The following is an 18,942-nucleotide window of genomic DNA, read 5'->3' as shown; positions in this document are numbered from 1 at the left end:
TGATACTCACCCCCATTTCACTATTAGTGGTAGTTCCTCTGGGCACTGCTATGAAAGGGAAGTTGAGGGAGGATTTGATACACTAGTGTTGATGACCTGTTTTAAATAGGGAGAACTCGAAGGATCTGCTAAGTACCTGGACCAGCTGCATATGGCAGAGAATTACTTCCAGCAGTCTGTTATCAAGCCTAAAAGGTAAGAGTTACTGTAAACTGATATTGTTAATGTATGTATGTTCAATTAGATTTCATGGGATTTTACAGATGTGGGGGATTTTTTCTTTTAGCACTGTTGCTATGAGTCCAGGTGAAGAAATCTTGACCTTGCTACAGACGTTGTCCTTTAATTTGGATGAACTTGAAAAAGAAGCTGCTAGTCTTCCTCCTGAGGATGGTGAGTGAAGGTGGTGTCGTAGGAAATTAGGCACTTCTCTTTATATGACAAGTGGCTACAGAAGTTCAGTCTCCATGTATATTCAATTTCAGCCTTTGTGCTGAGACTGCCACAAGCTTTTTTGTGATCTTGCCTAGTGGAAAACTCTCTACTAGTTAGAACAACCAGTTTGTTTTGCGTAAGCCACCAAATATGAGCTGGTCTGTTGATAAGATGTGTCAGAAGTATTTGTCAAGTAACCTTTTCAATCCCTTCATAGTTTTTCTCATTATCAAACATTTCAGTATTTCCATATAAAGTATTCAGGATTTACAATAAGTAGGCATTGTGTTAACATTTATCTTGCTGATCAATATTTCCTCCATTTTAAAGTTACAGCATTCCCAATTTGATCTTGTAGGTTGACAAATATGTTCCCTTTCTGTTATTTCAGATGATGGTTGGTTGGAGATCTCTCCGGATGATCTGGATCAGATCCTGAGTGAGGCGTCAGGTAGAAATGAGTCCATTCCTCCCTCAAATGAGGAAGATCAGAAGTATGATTTGGCAGAGGTTACTGAAAGCATGAAGGCTTTTATATCTAAAGTCTCAACACATGAAGGAGCAGAAACTCCATGGTATTTGTTTAAATAATGGTGTATGTAGTGCATTGCTTTTTATGTTACAACCCTATTAGTAATGCTGCAATTCTGGTTAGGATTCAGCTTTTCAAACCAGCATAGTTAAGCTTGAGTGATTTGTTAAAGTCACTAGAATCCTGAAGCAGAATTACATTCTTAGTTTATATACTCTTTTATAACATGTTGAGCTGGTACCAGTAAAAATATCTGAAAGCTGTCTTATTTTCCAAAACTCTTACTTCGTTTTTTTGTTTGAATCCATTTTTCTTAATTTAGGTTCCTCATGCCCATCACCATAGTATCTGAACAACATTGGGGCTCTTTGGATTGTATACATCTGAGGATGGTTGTTTTCTTGTGTATTGTGAACTTTTCTGACTACAGAGGATTACTAAAAATGTCTCTAATCAGGCTGCACGTAGGCAAATTTATAACTTATGGCTATGTTGGGAGCGCCAGACCTCTTAAGATGAAGACAGTGCATTAGTATAATAACTTAGAATTCATAAAGGCAAACATTCCAACTAAGCAGTGCAGAACAGCAGTGTGTAACACCTGCTTTCTTATATATAACAAAAATGAGGAAGTGCTTCCCATTCCAAAACACAGCCCAAAGAGTGAAAAAAATCCTCACTGTTGGTGTTTCAGTATTTTCTCACTTGCTTATTTGACAGTAACACATCTGCTAAGTTTCTTGTTACACTGAGCAAGATATTCACTGTAAACATTAACAGCCACCTCTTACTTACAAGTAAGTATAAGTTGCAGTGGTAGTTCTCGAGTAACAGCGGTATTAGTCTGTATTCGCAAAAAGAAAAGGAGGACTTGTGGCACCTTAGAGACTAACCAATTTATTTGAGCATAAGCTTTCGTGAGCTACAGCTCACTTCATCGGATGCATAGTGGTGGTTCTGTTTCAGCATTATGGGTGTTGAGAATGTCTAGTACAGAGGTGGGCAAACTACGGCCCGCAGGCCAGATGTGGCCTGCGGGACCCTCCTGCCTGGCCCCTGAGCTCCTGGCCTGGAAGGCTAGCCCCCAGCCCCTCCCCTGCTGTTCTCCCTCCCCCGCAGCCTCAGCTCACTGCACCACTGGTGCAGTGCTCTGGGCAGCGGGGCTGTGAGCTCTTGCTGGGCAGCGCAGCTGCAGAGCTGCGGCCAGACCTAGTGCTCTGTGCTGTGCGGTGGTGTGGCTGGCTCCAGCCAGGCGGCACGGCTGACTGTCATGGCGCTCTGAGCAGCATGGCTGTAGTGCCACCAGCCACCGGTGCTCCAGGCAGCGCGCTAAGGAGGCAGGGATTGGGGAGGTTTGGGGTGGCGATCAGGGGGTGGGGGTGTGGATAGGGGTTGGGGCGGTCAGAGGGCAGGGAACGGGGGTTGAATGGGGGCATGGGTCCCAGGGGGGCAGTCAGGAAGGAGAGGGGGGATTGGATGGGGCGACAGGGAGCAGTCAGGGGCAGGGGGTCTGGAGGCGGTCAGGGGAGAGGGAGGGGTGGATGGGGCAGGGGGCGGTCAGGGGACAGGGAACGGGGGGGTCGGATAGGGGGCGGTGGCCAGGCCATGCCTGGCTGTTTGGGGAGGCACAGCCGTCCCTAACCAGCCCTCCATACAATTTTGGAAACCCAGGGTGGCCCTCAGGCCAAAAAGTTTGCCCACTCCTGGTCTAGCAAGTCCTTACTTTTAAGAGCTTGAGAGTTGGCTATTTTGAGTGGACTATTGTGAAATTTTTTAATAGCTACATTAATATTGAGACTAGAAGCATAATCCTACCTATGAACAAATTCAGAGCCTTATCAGTTCCCACTCCCCTTATTTTTACCCACTTTAAAGTGTAAGAACTTGATTTTGATCACGTATGCAGATGTCTGACACGTGCAGAGAAGCAGTGTATTGTACTGCCAGTAGATCACCAGGCCAACACCCCAAACTTTTCACTCCTAATTCTGCCTGCCAAGGTTGATGCCAAATGTTCTTGCCCAAGTATACCACACCAGATGTACAAGAGAATGGATTTATGGAGTAATTGTTCTTAAATTTCAGGTCACCTGCTGAGGCCTGTGTCACCTTTGATGTTGACTCTTTTACAAATGCTTTAGACAGAATTTTAGGTGAGATCTAGTTTCTTTATTAACATTCTACTCTTGTTCCTGGCCATCCATATACATTGCATTGACTTGATTTGTTTATAGGCGCTGACTCAGAAGAGCTGGACTCAGATGATCTGGATGAGGAGGAGCAGTTTGAGTTCTTGGACAGCGATGAAGACTTGGATTCTGAAGCCCATGGTCAAGAGGAAAAGGCATTGCCAAATAAAATGATGGGAAGTCTCAGATCATACATGGATGAGATGGACTGTGAACTGACACACACCAATGTTGGTAAAAGCTTCGTCACCCCAAGGAAAGTGGTATGTATGTTTTTGGGTTTTGTAATTTATCTCCTTCCATGAAAGAGGAGGTAGGGAGTAGAATAATAATCTAAGCATACATGGCTGATGTTCCTGATCTCTGAGCATGTGCTCTTTCCAAAGAAAGATCCTATGTGCAAACAATGTGTGCTGTAGCTATACCACGAGACTGATTCCGTATATAAAAAACTAAACTTTTGACTTCCACAGTAGCTTCAAGTCCTGGCTTCATTTCTGCATTTTACTAGTACTACAAGCAGCTGTCTCATGATCTCTTGGAGCTATTGAAGTCCTAGATGACTTCCAGGTGAAACCCCAGGCAGGGCCAGTAATTTTCCATATCCTTCTCTTGTGACTTCTTCTGCATGATGATTCTGATAGCGTGATTGTTTGGTTCATGAACTCCTATCCTCCATGATTGGGTAGTACATACTGGACTTTAACTTGGCTTCTAAAGTATCTGCTTAACTCACTTGTGGTGGGTTTTTTTCCTCCACTGCTTGATTGTGAAGAGCAATTCTGGTAGTTTCATAGATCAGTCTGTGCCTTCCCTGCTGTCTTAGTCAGGAGCTTCTCCCACTATGGTTGCTTTTCATATACCACCAGCGATTGTCATAAAGAACCTACATGTAATCAAATATTTGTTTTCAAAATTTACTCTCTGTATGTGCTACAGGCTAGTTCTGCTAAAGGACCTCTGTCTCGAGATGCTGACTGTGCCTTAGAAGATGATTCTGATGCAGGAGATGCTGATTTGACACCTGTAGATGTAGACCTGAACCTAGTGACTAACCTGCTGGAATCATATAGTGCTCAAGCTGGACTTGCAGGACCTGCCTCTAACATCCTACAGAGTATGGGGGTGCATTTACCTGAAAATTCAGACCGTAGATGTATTAGCAGCACAGCAACAGATTAATCTGTTATCCTAGTTCAGAGGACAGTTTGTGCTTCTACTCTCATCCTGCAGAGTAGCAGTGGTATAGCAGACACTATGAACGGTTTCAGTACTAAACACTTCAATACATTTTACATGGCTTTAGATGTGTGTGCAAAATACTTAACTGATAAAGTCTGTCTGATCTCTTAAATGCAAAAAGTTACCTTGGGAATAAAGCAGAGTTTTCTCTTGTGCTAATATATTTTAGAAAAATTGTGAAGGTGGTTCTGATTTGAATGAAAATCTCCTATGTCTATTATAAAGCTGTATATCCAATATAAAGATCATAATCTAAGTGATACTGTCACTCTGGGAAGACTCCAAGTCTTGCTTGCTTTTTCTTTGCCACTCACAATTTTTTTTTGGCCCTTGTAGCCATTAATAAATGTTTTATTTTAGTGGCTAAAATATGGATGAGATGCAGACCCTCTTGAACTGCTGGCTGTGTCAAGAAGGATATAAAAGAGATCACACACCAGCAGTAGTACCCTCTTCTGTCGTCGTCTTTTTGCTGTTGATATCCACAAACATCCGTCTACCCAACAAGCACCCACCCACCCACAGTTTCTAAAATGCAAAAGCTTCAGTGTAAGCAGTTTTGATGAGTAGTAGTGAAAACTATATAGATTTCTTCAAATAATGGAGAAATGTAGATTTACCAGCCTGGGTATTTTAATATATTTTTCTATAAGCATTTTTCTAATTTATTTAAATAAAGATCTAGAAAAGTATAACTTGGTTGCTGTAACTTTTTTTTCCTTTGAAGTTGCACTTATTTTTCTCAGGGCAGTATTGCAAATCCTCAGAATAAAAAGCATTTCTCAACATCACTGTATTTGAAAGAAAGCTCATGACCAAACTTGGCTTTTGTTTGAACTACCCACTACCTCAAGGGACTGAAAAATGATTTTGTACCAACAGTATCTGTATGTGGGCCCAATCTAAACAAGTCTGTTTTGCTTTAATAAAAGTTTAATTGGAAGATACTCAACATTTCATTTCTATACTGAATTGAAAAACTTAAAATTACATCAGTTAAAACTATCTAGCAAACCATTTAAGTTATCCATATGAAGACTGTCTTATTCCTCTAGTTAATATTTCAAATAAATATATAAAAGGTTCCTCCTTCACTTACTTGCCAAGACTGATTCAGATTTCTGTGCAGTTTCCTTACCTATTAACATCAGGCACCTTAAGTGTAGGAAAAGCTCCATATTTTGCTTTGGAGATTAGTACGGTCAAACTCTCAAGGAAGCAGAAGCCTCAATACTGGTCCTAGCAGGCAAGTGAAGGCAAAACTGATTTTCTAAGTACTGTTCTTAAATACATCTGAAAATCGGAACATAGGTTTAGTCACTTGAAATTGCAACTAGATTTTTATTTAAAAATTCTTGTACAAAAATTCTGCCATTTTCTTGACGCTAAAGAAGAGATTAGCAACTAGTGTCTTGTACTGCTGATGTTGAATGTCACACCAGTATTCCAGCCACCACCAGTAGGAGGCTTATTAGATCTTTTATAAGGGAGGAAACACTGTCCAGTTTCCAGACCAGGTGAGTTGAAAGTTAGGAAGGGAAATCTTTAAACTGTTTAAATTGTCGTACTTCCAGGGAAGTCACTGGCTGAGGCTCTGCCACAACCTTGCTGAGACACCTTGGCCTGTGTCTGTTTCCCCATTTGTAAAATGAATAGTTTGCTCACATTTGTAAAGTTTTATGGATCTCTGATAAGATACTGCAAGTGCCAGAATTTGACCATCTGTATAGGTACAAGGTGAAAAATATCCTAAATTATTAATGCGTAAAACAGCAAAACAGCAGCAATTTCTTCTACTCTCCTACTGCTGATTTTTGTCTTGATTATATCTGTCTTAGTTAAATCCCTATTATTAAGAATTTTATTTATTCCAACCATTTATATTTATCAACTTATCTCAGGGTGTTGTACAAATACCCACATTAGAATTCAGCATATAAAAATAGTTACATGCTATAATAAACATTGTCATCTTGCCTTTTTGACTGTTTTGAAGAATGTACTAAAACATTTTTGCTTTTAATTATAATAGGGTTTTTATAGTGAGTGAAGTCTGATGGTTTCAGAGTAACAGCCGTGTTAGTCTGTATTCGCAAAAAGAAAAGGAGTACTTGTGGCACCTTAGAGACTAACCAATTTATTTGAGCATGAGCTTTCGTGAGCTCATGCTCAAATAAATTGGTTAGTCTCTAAGGTGCCACAAGTACTCCTTTTCTTTTTGTGAAGTCTGATGGTATCCCAGTATGGTAATCAAAGGAGTAGGAACAGTGTTTCTTAACTTTTGCTGTCAAAGTTTCCAGCAAAACCTAATCTTGTTTTACTAGACCTGCATTTGTATGTGATAAAATTCCCTGGTTCAGGTGAGTATCCGCTTCTGTTGCGGAAGCGTTTATGTAGAACTTCTGACAATTTAACTTTTTTCTACTTGTGGCCTGAAGCCTGGGACAGAGCCTAGCATGAATGGATTAATTAGCTGCAAGCTTGCTATTTTAGGCAGGAAGATAAATAATGTATCTTCATTCCTCTTGATGCAGCACACACTCTAGCAGGATCATAACCAGCCTACAGTATTCTAATTCCTATGAAGGTGTCTAATCTTGGATAATAATTAAGTGATTCAGCTATTACGAAATTAAATTACCACCTAACTCACTGGAAACAAATGTGGGATCTCTTGCAGCAATGGAAGGGAAAATGAGCCTCTCTTTCTTAAGGCTTTATCTACTTGTCTGTGCATGCAGTTTCTCTCAAGTCACACTGCATCATCAGTACTTTTAGATCAAGTGTGAATCCTCTGTGGCTGGAGTGGGGCTTGGCCGAGTCTCCCTTTTTGAAAATCAAGAAAGCTTTTTTTTTTCTTTGGGCTTTGGGCTGACAGAGAGCAAAAAAATCCAGGTAGTCAAATGCCTTCAGCCACATATTTATCACTCTGAAGTCAAGATTTCAGAGGGGGAGGCCTGTACTACAGGAATCCCAACTGGAGCTGAAAGGCCAGCTGGCTAGAGAGGAGCATCCTGAACTCTTGGGAGCACAGAGCAACTTTAGCATCAAACACTATGGAGATGGGGCAGGATAGCAGCTTCCCCCCTCACCTTTGTCAGAAGGGTGAAGCAGTGCTGATTTTTAGCTTGCTGTGTTTGGTGGTCACCCAGCACCCAAATGAAGTCCCACTAAATAGTCCTTGGCAGCAGAGTAGAAGAGACAAAAGTTGAAAAGGCTGAGAGGCAGCAAGGTGTAGAGCTGTGGGAAGCTAAAAATTGCTGTGGCATTTGTGTAAATGTGAACATTCTTTAGTGACTTTGAAAAATGGACTTTGCGTGTTTATGCTCTTCTAATTAAAATTCATTTGGAAGTATTGTAAAAGCTGAACAGAGCACAACACAGATGCAGTCTCAGTACTTTTAGAGTACACTGGGTGTGAGGCCTCTTAAGATAGGCATATGTCTCTAGCAGACCATTCTAGGGCTTAATGACAAACATACATGGTAAATATATATTGTATATTTATAAAACTTGGAGAAAGATCGCGAAGAGGTACACACCCTGTTTTGTCCTAAAAATAAATCCCCACAGGCTGCAGAAGTTGCAAAATACTTCCACATTTCTTTGACATACCAAAACATGTTTTTCCTTTTGAGTTTTGACATGTGGACTACACTGCAATTATGAGTTTCTCATCTCATCTGTCTGAGCCACTCCTTTTCTTCTTGTCGTTGCCTTGGGCTGCCCTGAGCTACTCACACTTTCCTCTGCCTCTCCATAATCAGTAGTCATGGTTTGAGTGGATGGGGGGGGGGCGCGGGGGAGAGAGAGAGAGGTGTTGGAGGAGGCATCAAGAAGTTGATGCACCGAAGTAGAGTTCTGTGCACATGAGAAAAACAGGTTCCAGAGGCAGGCTAGAAAACAATAGAAAATGGAAATAAGAAGACAAGACTGATCTACACCCATTCTCTACCTCATTCCTAATTCCCCTGTATTCCAGCAAGGGAAAGAAAGGATGATGAGAGTAAGAGCCAGGAAGAGGGAACCCAGACACCACACATGCAGGGGAAGAATGGAAAACAAACCAGCAGAGCTATAGTAAATTACATTTTAAAAAAAGCTGGATGCCAGACTGTTACAACACAACAATGCGTGACTATAGAAAATGTGTAGCTAGCAGTGTTTGGCCAGGAGCAGGATCAATTGGTGAGAATTAAAAATGCACTTCTCCCTCCAGATGTCCATACTAATAGCCTTGGAACTGTGGGCATCTGTGCATTTTCCCAAGAACTCAACCAAGTAAGCAGAAGGTGAAGCCACCCTGAATTCTTCCAGTTTAATTACCAGCAAATCAGAAATCCAGGTAACTCCATTATTAGGCTATTAGTCTCTGCCTGCCCAAGGCTATGCTTCAGTGGGTCTCCCAGAGGGTGATAACCTGCTATTCCACCAGTACAAGGGGAGCACGTATCTAGCCAAACCCGTGAACCTTGTGACTGGACTCTCTGCTCCACAGAAATGCTCCGTAGTTAAGCAATGCATGGAGTTAAGAGTGATACCCCGTGAACTGAGACGGAAATGTAGTTCCTAAGGCTCTCAGTGATTTCTATTACCCTTGAGTCATGGAGGCTCTTCCAGAATATCAAGCAAGTTAAAGCTTTATGCAGGTTTTGTTCCTCTGCTGTTTATCATCAAATCTTGCTCCCTGGGGATGAAACGCTGTAGAGGCAATGTGCTCGGCACTGAGGGAGGGCCTTGTAATACTTTTTGCTGCTAAGTCCAATATGAACAAATGTAGCAGCAAAGGAAATCAAGGGTATTTTTGTATGAAGATGAGCATAATGGGAGACTTGATGGGGCAGGGGAGCAATAGAAGGAGGGAACTTAATGAAATTTGCACTCCCACTATTCCCACACTTCATCAAAAAATGCAAGAGCAGCACTAGGACCAACACTGACAGGCCCTAAATGGAATCCTACCTAGTCCTCTGTCAAAAAGAGTGAGGCTCTATTGTGTGACAGCAGAGATGTCTAAGGGGTAAAACAGAGGAAAATGAGTGGAATCCTTTATTCCAAGAGGACTCGAGGAAAAACGTGGTAGGGCTTGACCATTCTGATGTCTATCATGCAGGCTTGTAGCTGGTTTGATGACACGCTGGTTTGGGCTTTTGGGGTTTTTTTAGATTTACTGGAACTTATGGTATTGTGTCTAATTGATGACTCTTTGTGTATCAGAGTTGCTGGGGCTTATCCAAATATGCGTCTGTGCCCCAGGTGTACCTGAATATAAGATAGTTTATGAGCCATTCTGGCTGGGTCACCACTGTGAGAACTTGTCCTCACTTGTTTTTCCTGCTAAAATAAAGGCTTGATAGACTGTGCCTAAGCAGGCGTGGAAGCCTGCAGCTTAATCCACTCCTGAATCAGTTGGTGGGCTATGGCCCACTTGGGTGGCAGACAAAGTGAAAAGCTGCCATCCTCCTGTTTCAAAGGCTTAGGCTCCCGTCCGAATGCTTCCATTATCTCCTCCAGGCTGAACCAGCCGGCTGCTTCCAACTCCAGTTTGTTCACGCTGATCTGGAAAGGATTCAAAATGTACGAAGGACTTAAATGGCTTTAAAAGCAGCAACCTCGGACTTCATAATTCCTGTATCTACAGGACTTTCTGGCAAAAAAGGCTAATGAACTCTGGGTTCCAATGTATTCTGTGAGGCTGCTCAGTGGCTTATGTGAAATGAATTAGTAGTATTTGGCTAGCACTAGGTCTTCGCATCATACCTGTTCCTGGGGTGGCAGTCTCCACAAAGGGGCTAAGGCCTCAATGGAAATGGAGACTGAACTACTCAGCCACGAAGCAGGCTTCCAAAACAATGACAGCTTTTATACTTTAAATATCTATTATGAGACAATGCATTGACCACTAGTTGCCAATAAATTAAAAAATTGCCACTAACAGAATCTATTGCCCGCTAATATTTTGTGGGCTTTGGTTTCCTTTGATGTAACAATTAGCCAGTACACACTATTCCATTACCTTGCTTGTAATAGTGGTGCTGGTGGATGAACAAGGAACTTTAGCAATAGGAAATCAAATCAGAGCTTGCCTCATCTGCAGAGGGTGGATCTAGAGTACAGTGGTGTTTGGATCTGGATGTTGGTTCATACACATTGCAGCACAAAATACACCGTGTTTTTGAAACAGAAAAGGAGTATTTTCAAGCTTTTAAAAGGATCCCACACTCACTTCAGTAGAACTCATTGAAAGTTGCATTTAAAAGGATTTGACAATGCAGCAGTTACGTGGACTGGGAAAGGAGATTCACCAAGCAAGAAAGGTAATAAAATCTTGGGGGCTGCTCACCTTGGTCTGTTGTGGCTGCACCATGGCATGACAAGCTATCATTAGGGAGCTGTTGGGAAAGGGCCAGTGCTGAGAAGCAGAATACCACAGAGACTCCACCTCCAATCCCACCTCTTCTGCCACCTCCCGTTGGACTGTCTCCTCCAGAGTCTCACCTGGAAACACTCAAGTTAGTCAGGGACAGCCTCCCCATCAGGTAAGATAATGCTGGCAGGTTTTCCCCAGGATAGGAAAGTATCCCTTGTGCCACATAAAAATGGGTGGGATTTTAGGAATTCTTAGGAATTTTATGTTTGACTTCCCAAGTAGTATAAGTCTCTGTAAGATGAGTCATTCTGAAATCACTTTAGCATCAGGCCACAATAACAAATCCATCAACTATCTTTAGTCCCCTTCAAATTTGCTTTTTGGATACCTCTCCTAGGCACCAAAGACATTCAAATAGTAAGGTGGTGGGGGCCATATAAGTATATACTGTAGACAGAAAGAATAAGCTACTCTGACCTTCTTTCATTTTTAAAGCCACTTTCTCTCTCACTCACTAAAAGCACCACACTTTTTCTTGTAAGTTCCCCAACACACCCACTTCCACTAGCCCAGAAAAAAGATGTTAGAAGGAGAGTTCTTGGATTTAACTCAAAGATCTCATACGTGGATATGAGCACAGACAGTGCCCTGTTGCTGAATCCCATGATTTTACCCGTTACAGCGCCTTTTCTTTTTCAGATAAACACAAGCAATTTTACACTTCAGCTGGATGAGCAAAGCTGCTCTAGTAACATCCCTCCCCTTTTTCCAGAACATTACCTCTGGGCATGAGCTCCACTGAATGGGGGGAGCTACACGTCTGTAACTGGTTCCCAGACTCAAGTCTCCCACCATGCAGCACACAATCCTGTTATCAAACACAGCGTTATGCATTTGAGTGCAAAACAGTCGGTCAGAAGCTTCCTTACCCACATCACAGAAGCCTGCCAGAGCACTGTACATCCCCTTTGGGAATGACGCCTGTCGGGCAAGAAGGCACCGGCTCCCATCAGACACCAAAGTGATAACCACTGGGGACATCTAGACAACATACCAAACAGCAAAGCAACTAGGAATCAGAGTTCAGACAAGCTGATTGTTACATGAAAACTCGAGTAAGTGAGAACACAGACTATTGCTATTGCTTTTTCTAGAAGATTTCAGGGGACATTGGACAAATAATAAAGAAAAAGTACACAACTAAATAGCAAGCTCTTGCTCTTGAGTTTCACAAATTCCCTCTTATTAAGTCCAACAACTTTGGCTAGTCACTGCTGTGATCATGTGTCAGTTGTCCCACCATTCAGATGCTAACCTGTGGGTAATAAATTATTCCATTGGTACGGCAAACACGCTTGCTGCCAGCTAGGTTCTTCTGGGTAGGCTGCCCAGTTTTGCTACAGTACTGATGGGTGTCATGCCAACGAAGAAGGGCCTGAGCCTATAAACACCAAAACATAAATACCGTCAGTTAACATCAGAACATAGGGCTCATTCAGTGCAGTCATGCCATTCTCCCTGAGCGATACTTTGCCATCCTTTTCCAGTCATGCATCCTTGTGGATCAAATCACAGTTCATCAGGTCAGGCAGCCCTGAAAGTGCACATGAAATTAAGGAGCTGCTTTGAAAAGTGGCTGTAGCCACACAATGTTTCAAGCTCCTCATTTTGAATTTAAATTCCCATCCCTTTCAGCATGTCTAGGAGAGAAGAAGAAAAAGAAGTTGCTGTGTTTTGGGATTGAATAGTAACAATAACTGGAATTGAACCATGCCTTGAAGTAATGCCGAGACCAGATCTGTTTCTTGCTGTATAGCACATGTACCACAACTCTTTCAAAAAGGGGAATGATGAGCTATTTCTATTTATGGGCTAATGGACCTGATTTTAGCACACCTGCTTTTTGACGGGGCTTCCAAAAATAAATTAGGGTATCTGCAGAGTAATGGCTCAAAAAGGAGCAGTTTTAAAAGGAGAACAACACAATGAGAAAACCACTTTTTCCTCCTTCAAACCCCTTCTTTGCATTAACTTCTGCTGGGATGCATACAGAAAACTGCCCCCTGATAGTGGTGAGGCAGGTGACAAGTTGTGATTACTGTGACTATTGTTACTGACTGGTTTGTTACATTTACAAAGTGGGCAGAGAGTTAGTCCATGTTAAATCAGCATATTATTACTGTTATTCTGTCCTCTTTCCCCAGCCACTCACTTCTCTGTTTCATCCACCTGTTACATCTTGTCTTTCAGACAGAGGCTGCCATTTAATATGTGTTTGTACAGTGTCTGGCACAATGTCTCACAAACTGGTGGGGCTCCTAGGTACTGCCACAATATACATAAAATAATAAACTAATGATTGCAAGCAGGAGATCTGGTGCAAGCAATCACAATTTCTATACGTGAAATATCCTATATCATACCGAGGACAACAAGGGTGCATCTTTCCCATCTAGTTGAAAGAAAGCCTTCCGTAACTCAGTAAATGACCCCTTCAATTCAGATTCAATGACAGATTTCTCCAAGGATCCTGGAATTGAATAAATCTGTGGGAATCAGAAATTTCAGTTACCACCCCTACCCCACACCCCTCTTTGTTCCTATTAAGAGTATAAAATCTCTGAACATTTCCATAGAGCTGCTGATGACAGAATCATGTTAGTATGGAAATGACATTACATCAACCATAATACAGTCCCCAAAAGTTGGGAACTACAAACATACCAACTTTACTAAAAACAAAGAAAGAAGTAATACCATTATATAAAAATTCCATAAAGTGGCTCCCGTGAAGTCACAGTACTTCCCATCAAGGATGAGTGAGGACTTCCTTCAGAAGCAACTTCTCAACCATCGAGGACTAAGCACGCTGCCTAAACAGCATCTCCATCAGTGTGCCTGGGCTTCCTTTACTTGCAGATTTAAGTGAACAAATATAGCAGCCAATGGCTGAGACATAGATGGAGGCATAATTCTAACCTAGATCCAGGGCAAAGTATGCCATGCATTCATCTGAACAGCCAATCAGCACTGAGTCCTCTATCATCTGTTCATTCTGTTTGAACTTCCCCAGCATGCTTTTCATTTCTAAACAAGAGAGGAAAAGGGAGGAGAAAGCTGTGATAAACTTACACTAAAAAACAACAGCTTAATATTTAAGGCTCCTACAGCCCAGGCCAATGGAACTAGGCCACATCACAGAAGGGATTTCCTATGTCTTGTGGAAAAGGTGTGAGACTGGGCAAACACCTTGAAATAGCTGACTCACGGTGCTGTTGACAACTATCCCCTGAAGTGCGGAGAGTAGTAACCCATTACACCTTCCCATCCAAGGGAAAAGCCTCAAGACAAAGCTCACATGTGGGGAAGGTATGTGGTGGTTCTAGAATGAAAGGAGTCAGGTGGAAATTGAGAATCCAGTTTATTCACCAGCTTTTGGACCATGATTGTGCAGAGCAAGAAGAGCATACAGTCTAGTGCTCGGGGACCTACAATGTGCCTCTCCCCTACAATTATTTGTGTCTCAGAATGTATTGTATTTCCCACAGAGAAACCTTCCCAGGTTATACCAAATACCCTCCACCTTCCTTGTCAACTTTATATCTCACTTACAAAGGAAATGGCTTCAAAGGAAATGGCCACACATATTTAAACCAGATTAAAAATATTGTCTCTAAATAAATATTAGTAAACGGATTAGACCTGTGTAGATACCATTTATACTTACAAAGAATTAGTTCATGTCCATGTGCCAGGGCTTTAGATGGTAATCCTAAACACAGTTATTTGATGTTAATAAATAATACCCGGAACATAAAGTGGAGAACACACTCCCATATGGCTTAATAGATTTCCTGATTCTTCATCATGATCAGTCTGAGATAAAAGGACAAAGCTCTGAGATCTTTACAACATACATGGTATCAACTAAAATCTGGTTAGTGGAAGAAACTTGGGTGTACATCATTTTGGCTGGTAAATCTATGAAGATGTTTACTACTGACCATCAGCTTACCTGCTACACTTATCTGTGGTGCCAAGTACTTGCTCCCAACTTTCTTAAGGAATGGAGAGAGATTGTGAAAGAGGTAGAATGTTCCTGAGTTCTGGGCTTTCCTACAAATGCCATCATCTTCCTTTAGCTCAAACAAGTATCTGCAGTTGTGAAAGAATCAGGAAGATCATTGCAAGACCAAGCCTAGATCAGGAATGATACACTCACTATGAACAGAGAAATGGAACAGAATACATGGTATAGTATCTTTCATATTCCAGATATTTCCAAAGCTTTGCAGAGCAAGATGCTAGTTGTTGGTGGGTAGTGACTGTACAGGTGAAGGCAAAACAATCATGCACTCACCTCACAAGAAGCCTTGAATGTTGGACACTATTTTCAAACACACTATAACCCAGCCCCAAACATATGTCCTCTATTTTATATACACAATAATTTCTGTGAAGAAATAGAATAGATGTCTTTCTACCTCACAAAGGTGCTTGGAGCCCTGAGGATCCTACTCGTCATTTGTATTGTATTTCCCCATTTTTGAAGGCTCTAAGTGATGTTTGACTGTCTTTACAAACAAGGAAGGCTGGGTATGTCTACTCTTAAGTCAGTAAACACAGCTCCTAATTTGGATGACTGGATCATTAAGCAATATGAGACTCTCCCTGTCCTGCTGATTCAGGAAGTAAAGATGAAGCTCAAATCTTGAAAAAAGGCAGTCCATGTTGGACTGCATCTACACTTGGGAAATGAATCATAGTTGATAACGGGTAACAGAAATTGCTATGCTCAAACTGTTTGAAGTGGTACTGAAAACTGTTGCTGAGCTGTTGATCAAGTTCAAGGAATATTTGAGAAACCTCACTGCTAGCATGCTTTCCAACAATAGGGATTGACTTCAGTTTACCTGACTTCAGCAGTTTTCAGCACTATTGGAAGGGAGCTGGGCCTTTCGACACCTGTTGTGTAGTCAGAGCTGTGAAGTGCACTGTGTAATCACTGGACTATAGGATTAGCCCCAGATGCAGAATTTTAACAAGGACACATATGGAACATTGGATACATGAGCACCAACTTCTGGTCTTCCTGCTCTGTAACGCAAATAAGATAAGAACTTACCGCATTTTTCTAACATAGGTAGAATGTAACCTGCACCACAGAGAGGAAGTTCTTCTGTATACACCTTGATAAATCATAGCTCTCATCAGAACCTGAGAGAAGCTGCCTCTGACCAAAACAAAAGCACAGCATGCAGTGTAATGAATTTCCATGAATGGGTTCTGTTTAAAAAGGGACAATGTCCCAATGTAAAAAGAAATATATCTCTCTTCTACAGAGTCCATAGGATGTTGAGGGCACACTTGCTAAAATATTGTTCAATTTGGCCTTGGGCTTCGTCCACTCCCCAGGAACCTCATTTTCCGAACTCAGTTTTATACACTTTTCAAAGGAAGTTCCAACATAGCTCAGTTTTTATATATTTATATATATATTTATTGTTTGTGTCCGTCAAGAAGGTCTTGTAGAAATTGCTGTAAACAAAGATTAAATTGTGCTGTCCTAACGTGTGTGTCTCTGTGATTAAGGATAATAAAGTTAATTACTATGTTGTCTGTTTTCTAAAGAAAGCTATTCCAGCTCATCAAACTGAACATCCGAATACAACAGCCAGAAAATCTACTGGAAATGCAATAATGACCGTGAAGAATTAAAGACAAAACATCAGGTGCAGAAGAGAACTCTCCAAGTTAGAAAGAAGACAGCAGTTGCAGCTGCATCAGTCTCTCTAGGAAGTTGATGATTTTGTGCAACGCTTTTAGCTGAGGCAAATACATAATCTACTCTGCCCTCAACTCCAAAATGTCAGGAAGACAACTACCCAGAAGGCAATGTTATCTATAGTATCTTTTCTGACGAACTGATGAACAGTAATTCTTAATTAATTATTAATATTTGGCTCTTATACAGCACTTCCTAACCATAGATCTCAAAGCATTTTACAAAGGAAGTTAAGTACTACTAGCCTCATTCAGAGGTGCTGGAAGTAGGGGTGCTGCCATCCCCTGGCTGGAAGTGGTTTCCACTATATAAGGAGTTTATAGTTCGGTGCAATGGCTCTCAGCACCCCCACTATAAAAATTGTTCCAGTACTCCAGCCTCATTTTACAGATGGAGAAATTTAATCAAAGGAAAAGAAGATTCCGTGGATACTCCATGCAATTCTACACTAGCCATTATGGAAAGTACTCTGTTCCTGACACTTTATCCACAGAAATGGGAACTTATAAAAATATTGCAAAACTGCATACATGATTATGACATGAAATTACTGAAAGAGCTTAATTGTCTCAATGATCAGATTTGAATGGGATCTGAGGTGTCAGGTTAAAAATTATGTGGCTCTAGCAGGAACCAGTCTTTGATCTTTGTTTCTCCATCCCTACTACTCCCAGATCAGTTGGGATTCTTTTTTTTCCCCCGGTGTAATTCTGGATGAACTGATTGTAGACTGAGAGTTGGGAAAAAATTTGGATAGATCCTGGCAACCAGCAAGGCATTTCTGTTTTATTCCTTTTCCTGGTTTGGATGCTATGGAGCAGCACTGTCTCCTCCTGATTCTACCACCAGATGTATGTTCATCGAAGTACCAGGCAATTTTCATCCCTGGGATACCTTCACTGACTTCAGTGGAGTCACAGCAAGGTTGAATTTTGGCCATCCTTTTTAAGGACCTTCCTTCCAGCCCTTATATAAGAACTTTTTTTCAGTACTAACGAAGTTTTTTTAAATGGAAAATAATTCCCCTTATTTTAACAAAATTAATTTGGAAGCACTGTGAGCTCTGTACATGGTATCATTACTTGCAGGATTCTATGAAATGGAACATTTTGATAGTCTAGTCAAGGGGTGGGCAAACTTTTTGGCATCAGGGCCACATCGGGGTTCCGAAACAATATGGCGGGACGGGTGGGGAAGGCTGTGCCTCCCCAAACAGCCTGGCCCCCACCGCCTATCTGCTCCCTTCCACTTCCTGCCCCCCTCACGGCCCCCGACCGATCCAACCCCCCCCCCTTCTTGTCCCCTAACCGCCCCTCCGGGACCTCACCCCCTATCCAACTCCCCCCGCGCCCTGTCTCCTGACTGCCCCAACCCCTATCCACACCCCCACCCCTTGACAGGCCTCCCGGGACTCCCACGCCTATCCAACCCCCCTGCTCCCCGTTACTTGACCACCTCCCCCGGACCCTCCGCCCCATCCAACTGCCCCCTGCTCCTTGTCCCCTGACTGCCCCCCCGGGACTCCCTGCGCCTTATCCAACCCCCCCCTTTACCATGCCGCTCAGAGCACCAGGACTGGCAGCTGCGCCGCCCGGCGGGAGCCAGCCACACTGCTGCGCAGCCCAGAGCACCGGGACAGGCCGGCGGCTCTCGCAGCCCCGCCGCCCAGAGCTCTGGCGGCACCGCGAGCTGAGGCTGCGGGGCAGGGGGGACAGCAAAGGAGGAGCCCGGGGCTCGCCTCTCCAGCCGGGAGCTCAAGGGCCAGGCGGGATACTGCCATAGTTTGTCCACCTTTGATCTAGTCTGTGAAAATCCCAAACACAGCATAAAGTTTAAGGGCAGATCAGTGTAGGAGTTAACAGAAAACTCTGTACTTTGCTCTAGAACGGGCAGCTGGGAGAGGGTTCAGAATCTGCCTGCAGAGGGAGAGAGTCTCGGGATGAATCATAGAATATCAAGGTTGGAAGGGACCTCAGGAGATCATCTAGTCCAACCCCCTGCTCAAAGCAGGACCAGTCCCCAATGTTTGCCCCAGATCCCTAAATGGCCCCCTTGAGGACTGAACTCACAACCCTGGGTTTAGCAGGCCAATGCGCAAACCAGGGCAAAAACTCCTTCTTATAATAATAACATGCAAAATCGGGAGATGAGGAGCCTTTAACTCCTTAATTCCTTGGCGCCCCAAGAAGCACGGTTTGTATTTAGCAATAATGAATTCAGGCGCTCTCATGCACAGTCAGAGCTGCCACCCTGTCAATCCTGTCTATGTTGCGTGCACCCTGAGTAGGTGGGTGTCAGCCAATGAAAGTCCACCCATTTCTGGAACTTACTGTAGTCAGTGCAGAAGGAATGCTACCTCGGAGAGCCGGAAGTGCCTCGTAAAAGCCAC

The 18,942-nt window shown here is 42.7% G+C and overlaps 2 protein-coding genes across 10 annotated transcripts in view; one reads left to right on the top strand and one right to left on the bottom strand.

The window, feature by feature from the left end:
- The window catches only part of ECD (ecdysoneless cell cycle regulator), an 18,169-nt gene extending 12,824 nt beyond the window's left edge, over window positions 1–5,345 (top strand). For all 4 annotated transcript variants that reach the window (XM_073353656.1, XM_073353655.1, XM_073353657.1 and 1 more), the window contains 6 exons: window positions 110–195; window positions 287–393; window positions 827–1,010; window positions 3,053–3,120; window positions 3,202–3,419; window positions 4,096–5,345. In XM_073353656.1, the coding sequence (XP_073209757.1) occupies window positions 110–195; window positions 287–393; window positions 827–1,010; window positions 3,053–3,120; window positions 3,202–3,419; window positions 4,096–4,338 (906 nt within the window). In that variant the 3' untranslated portion in view covers window positions 4,339–5,345. The remainder of the gene's footprint in view (window positions 1–109; window positions 196–286; window positions 394–826; window positions 1,011–3,052; window positions 3,121–3,201; window positions 3,420–4,095) is intronic.
- The window catches only part of NUDT13 (nudix hydrolase 13), a 22,497-nt gene extending 3,555 nt beyond the window's left edge, over window positions 1–18,942 (bottom strand). Inside the window, exons 1-9 of one of the 6 annotated variants that reach the window (XM_073353658.1) lie at window positions 18,884–18,942; window positions 15,894–16,001; window positions 14,784–14,923; window positions 13,748–13,855; window positions 13,192–13,298; window positions 12,084–12,209; window positions 11,698–11,809; window positions 10,742–10,896; window positions 6,589–9,957 (exon numbers count right to left, since the gene is read on the bottom strand). In XM_073353658.1, the coding sequence (XP_073209759.1) occupies window positions 9,763–9,957; window positions 10,742–10,896; window positions 11,698–11,809; window positions 12,084–12,209; window positions 13,192–13,298; window positions 13,748–13,855; window positions 14,784–14,923; window positions 15,894–15,979 (1,029 nt within the window). In that variant the 5' untranslated portion in view covers window positions 15,980–16,001; window positions 18,884–18,942 and the 3' untranslated portion in view covers window positions 6,589–9,762. The other 5 variants (XM_073353659.1, XM_073353660.1, XM_073353661.1 and 2 more) reach the window with 5 other exon arrangements.

The sequence above is a fragment of the Lepidochelys kempii genome, chromosome 7, assembly GCF_965140265.1.
Source record: "Lepidochelys kempii isolate rLepKem1 chromosome 7, rLepKem1.hap2, whole genome shotgun sequence".
NCBI classification, from domain to species: domain Eukaryota; kingdom Metazoa; phylum Chordata; order Testudines; family Cheloniidae; genus Lepidochelys; species Lepidochelys kempii.
Note: the sequence above shows the minus strand (reverse complement) of the source record. Positions and strands in the feature narration are given on the sequence as shown.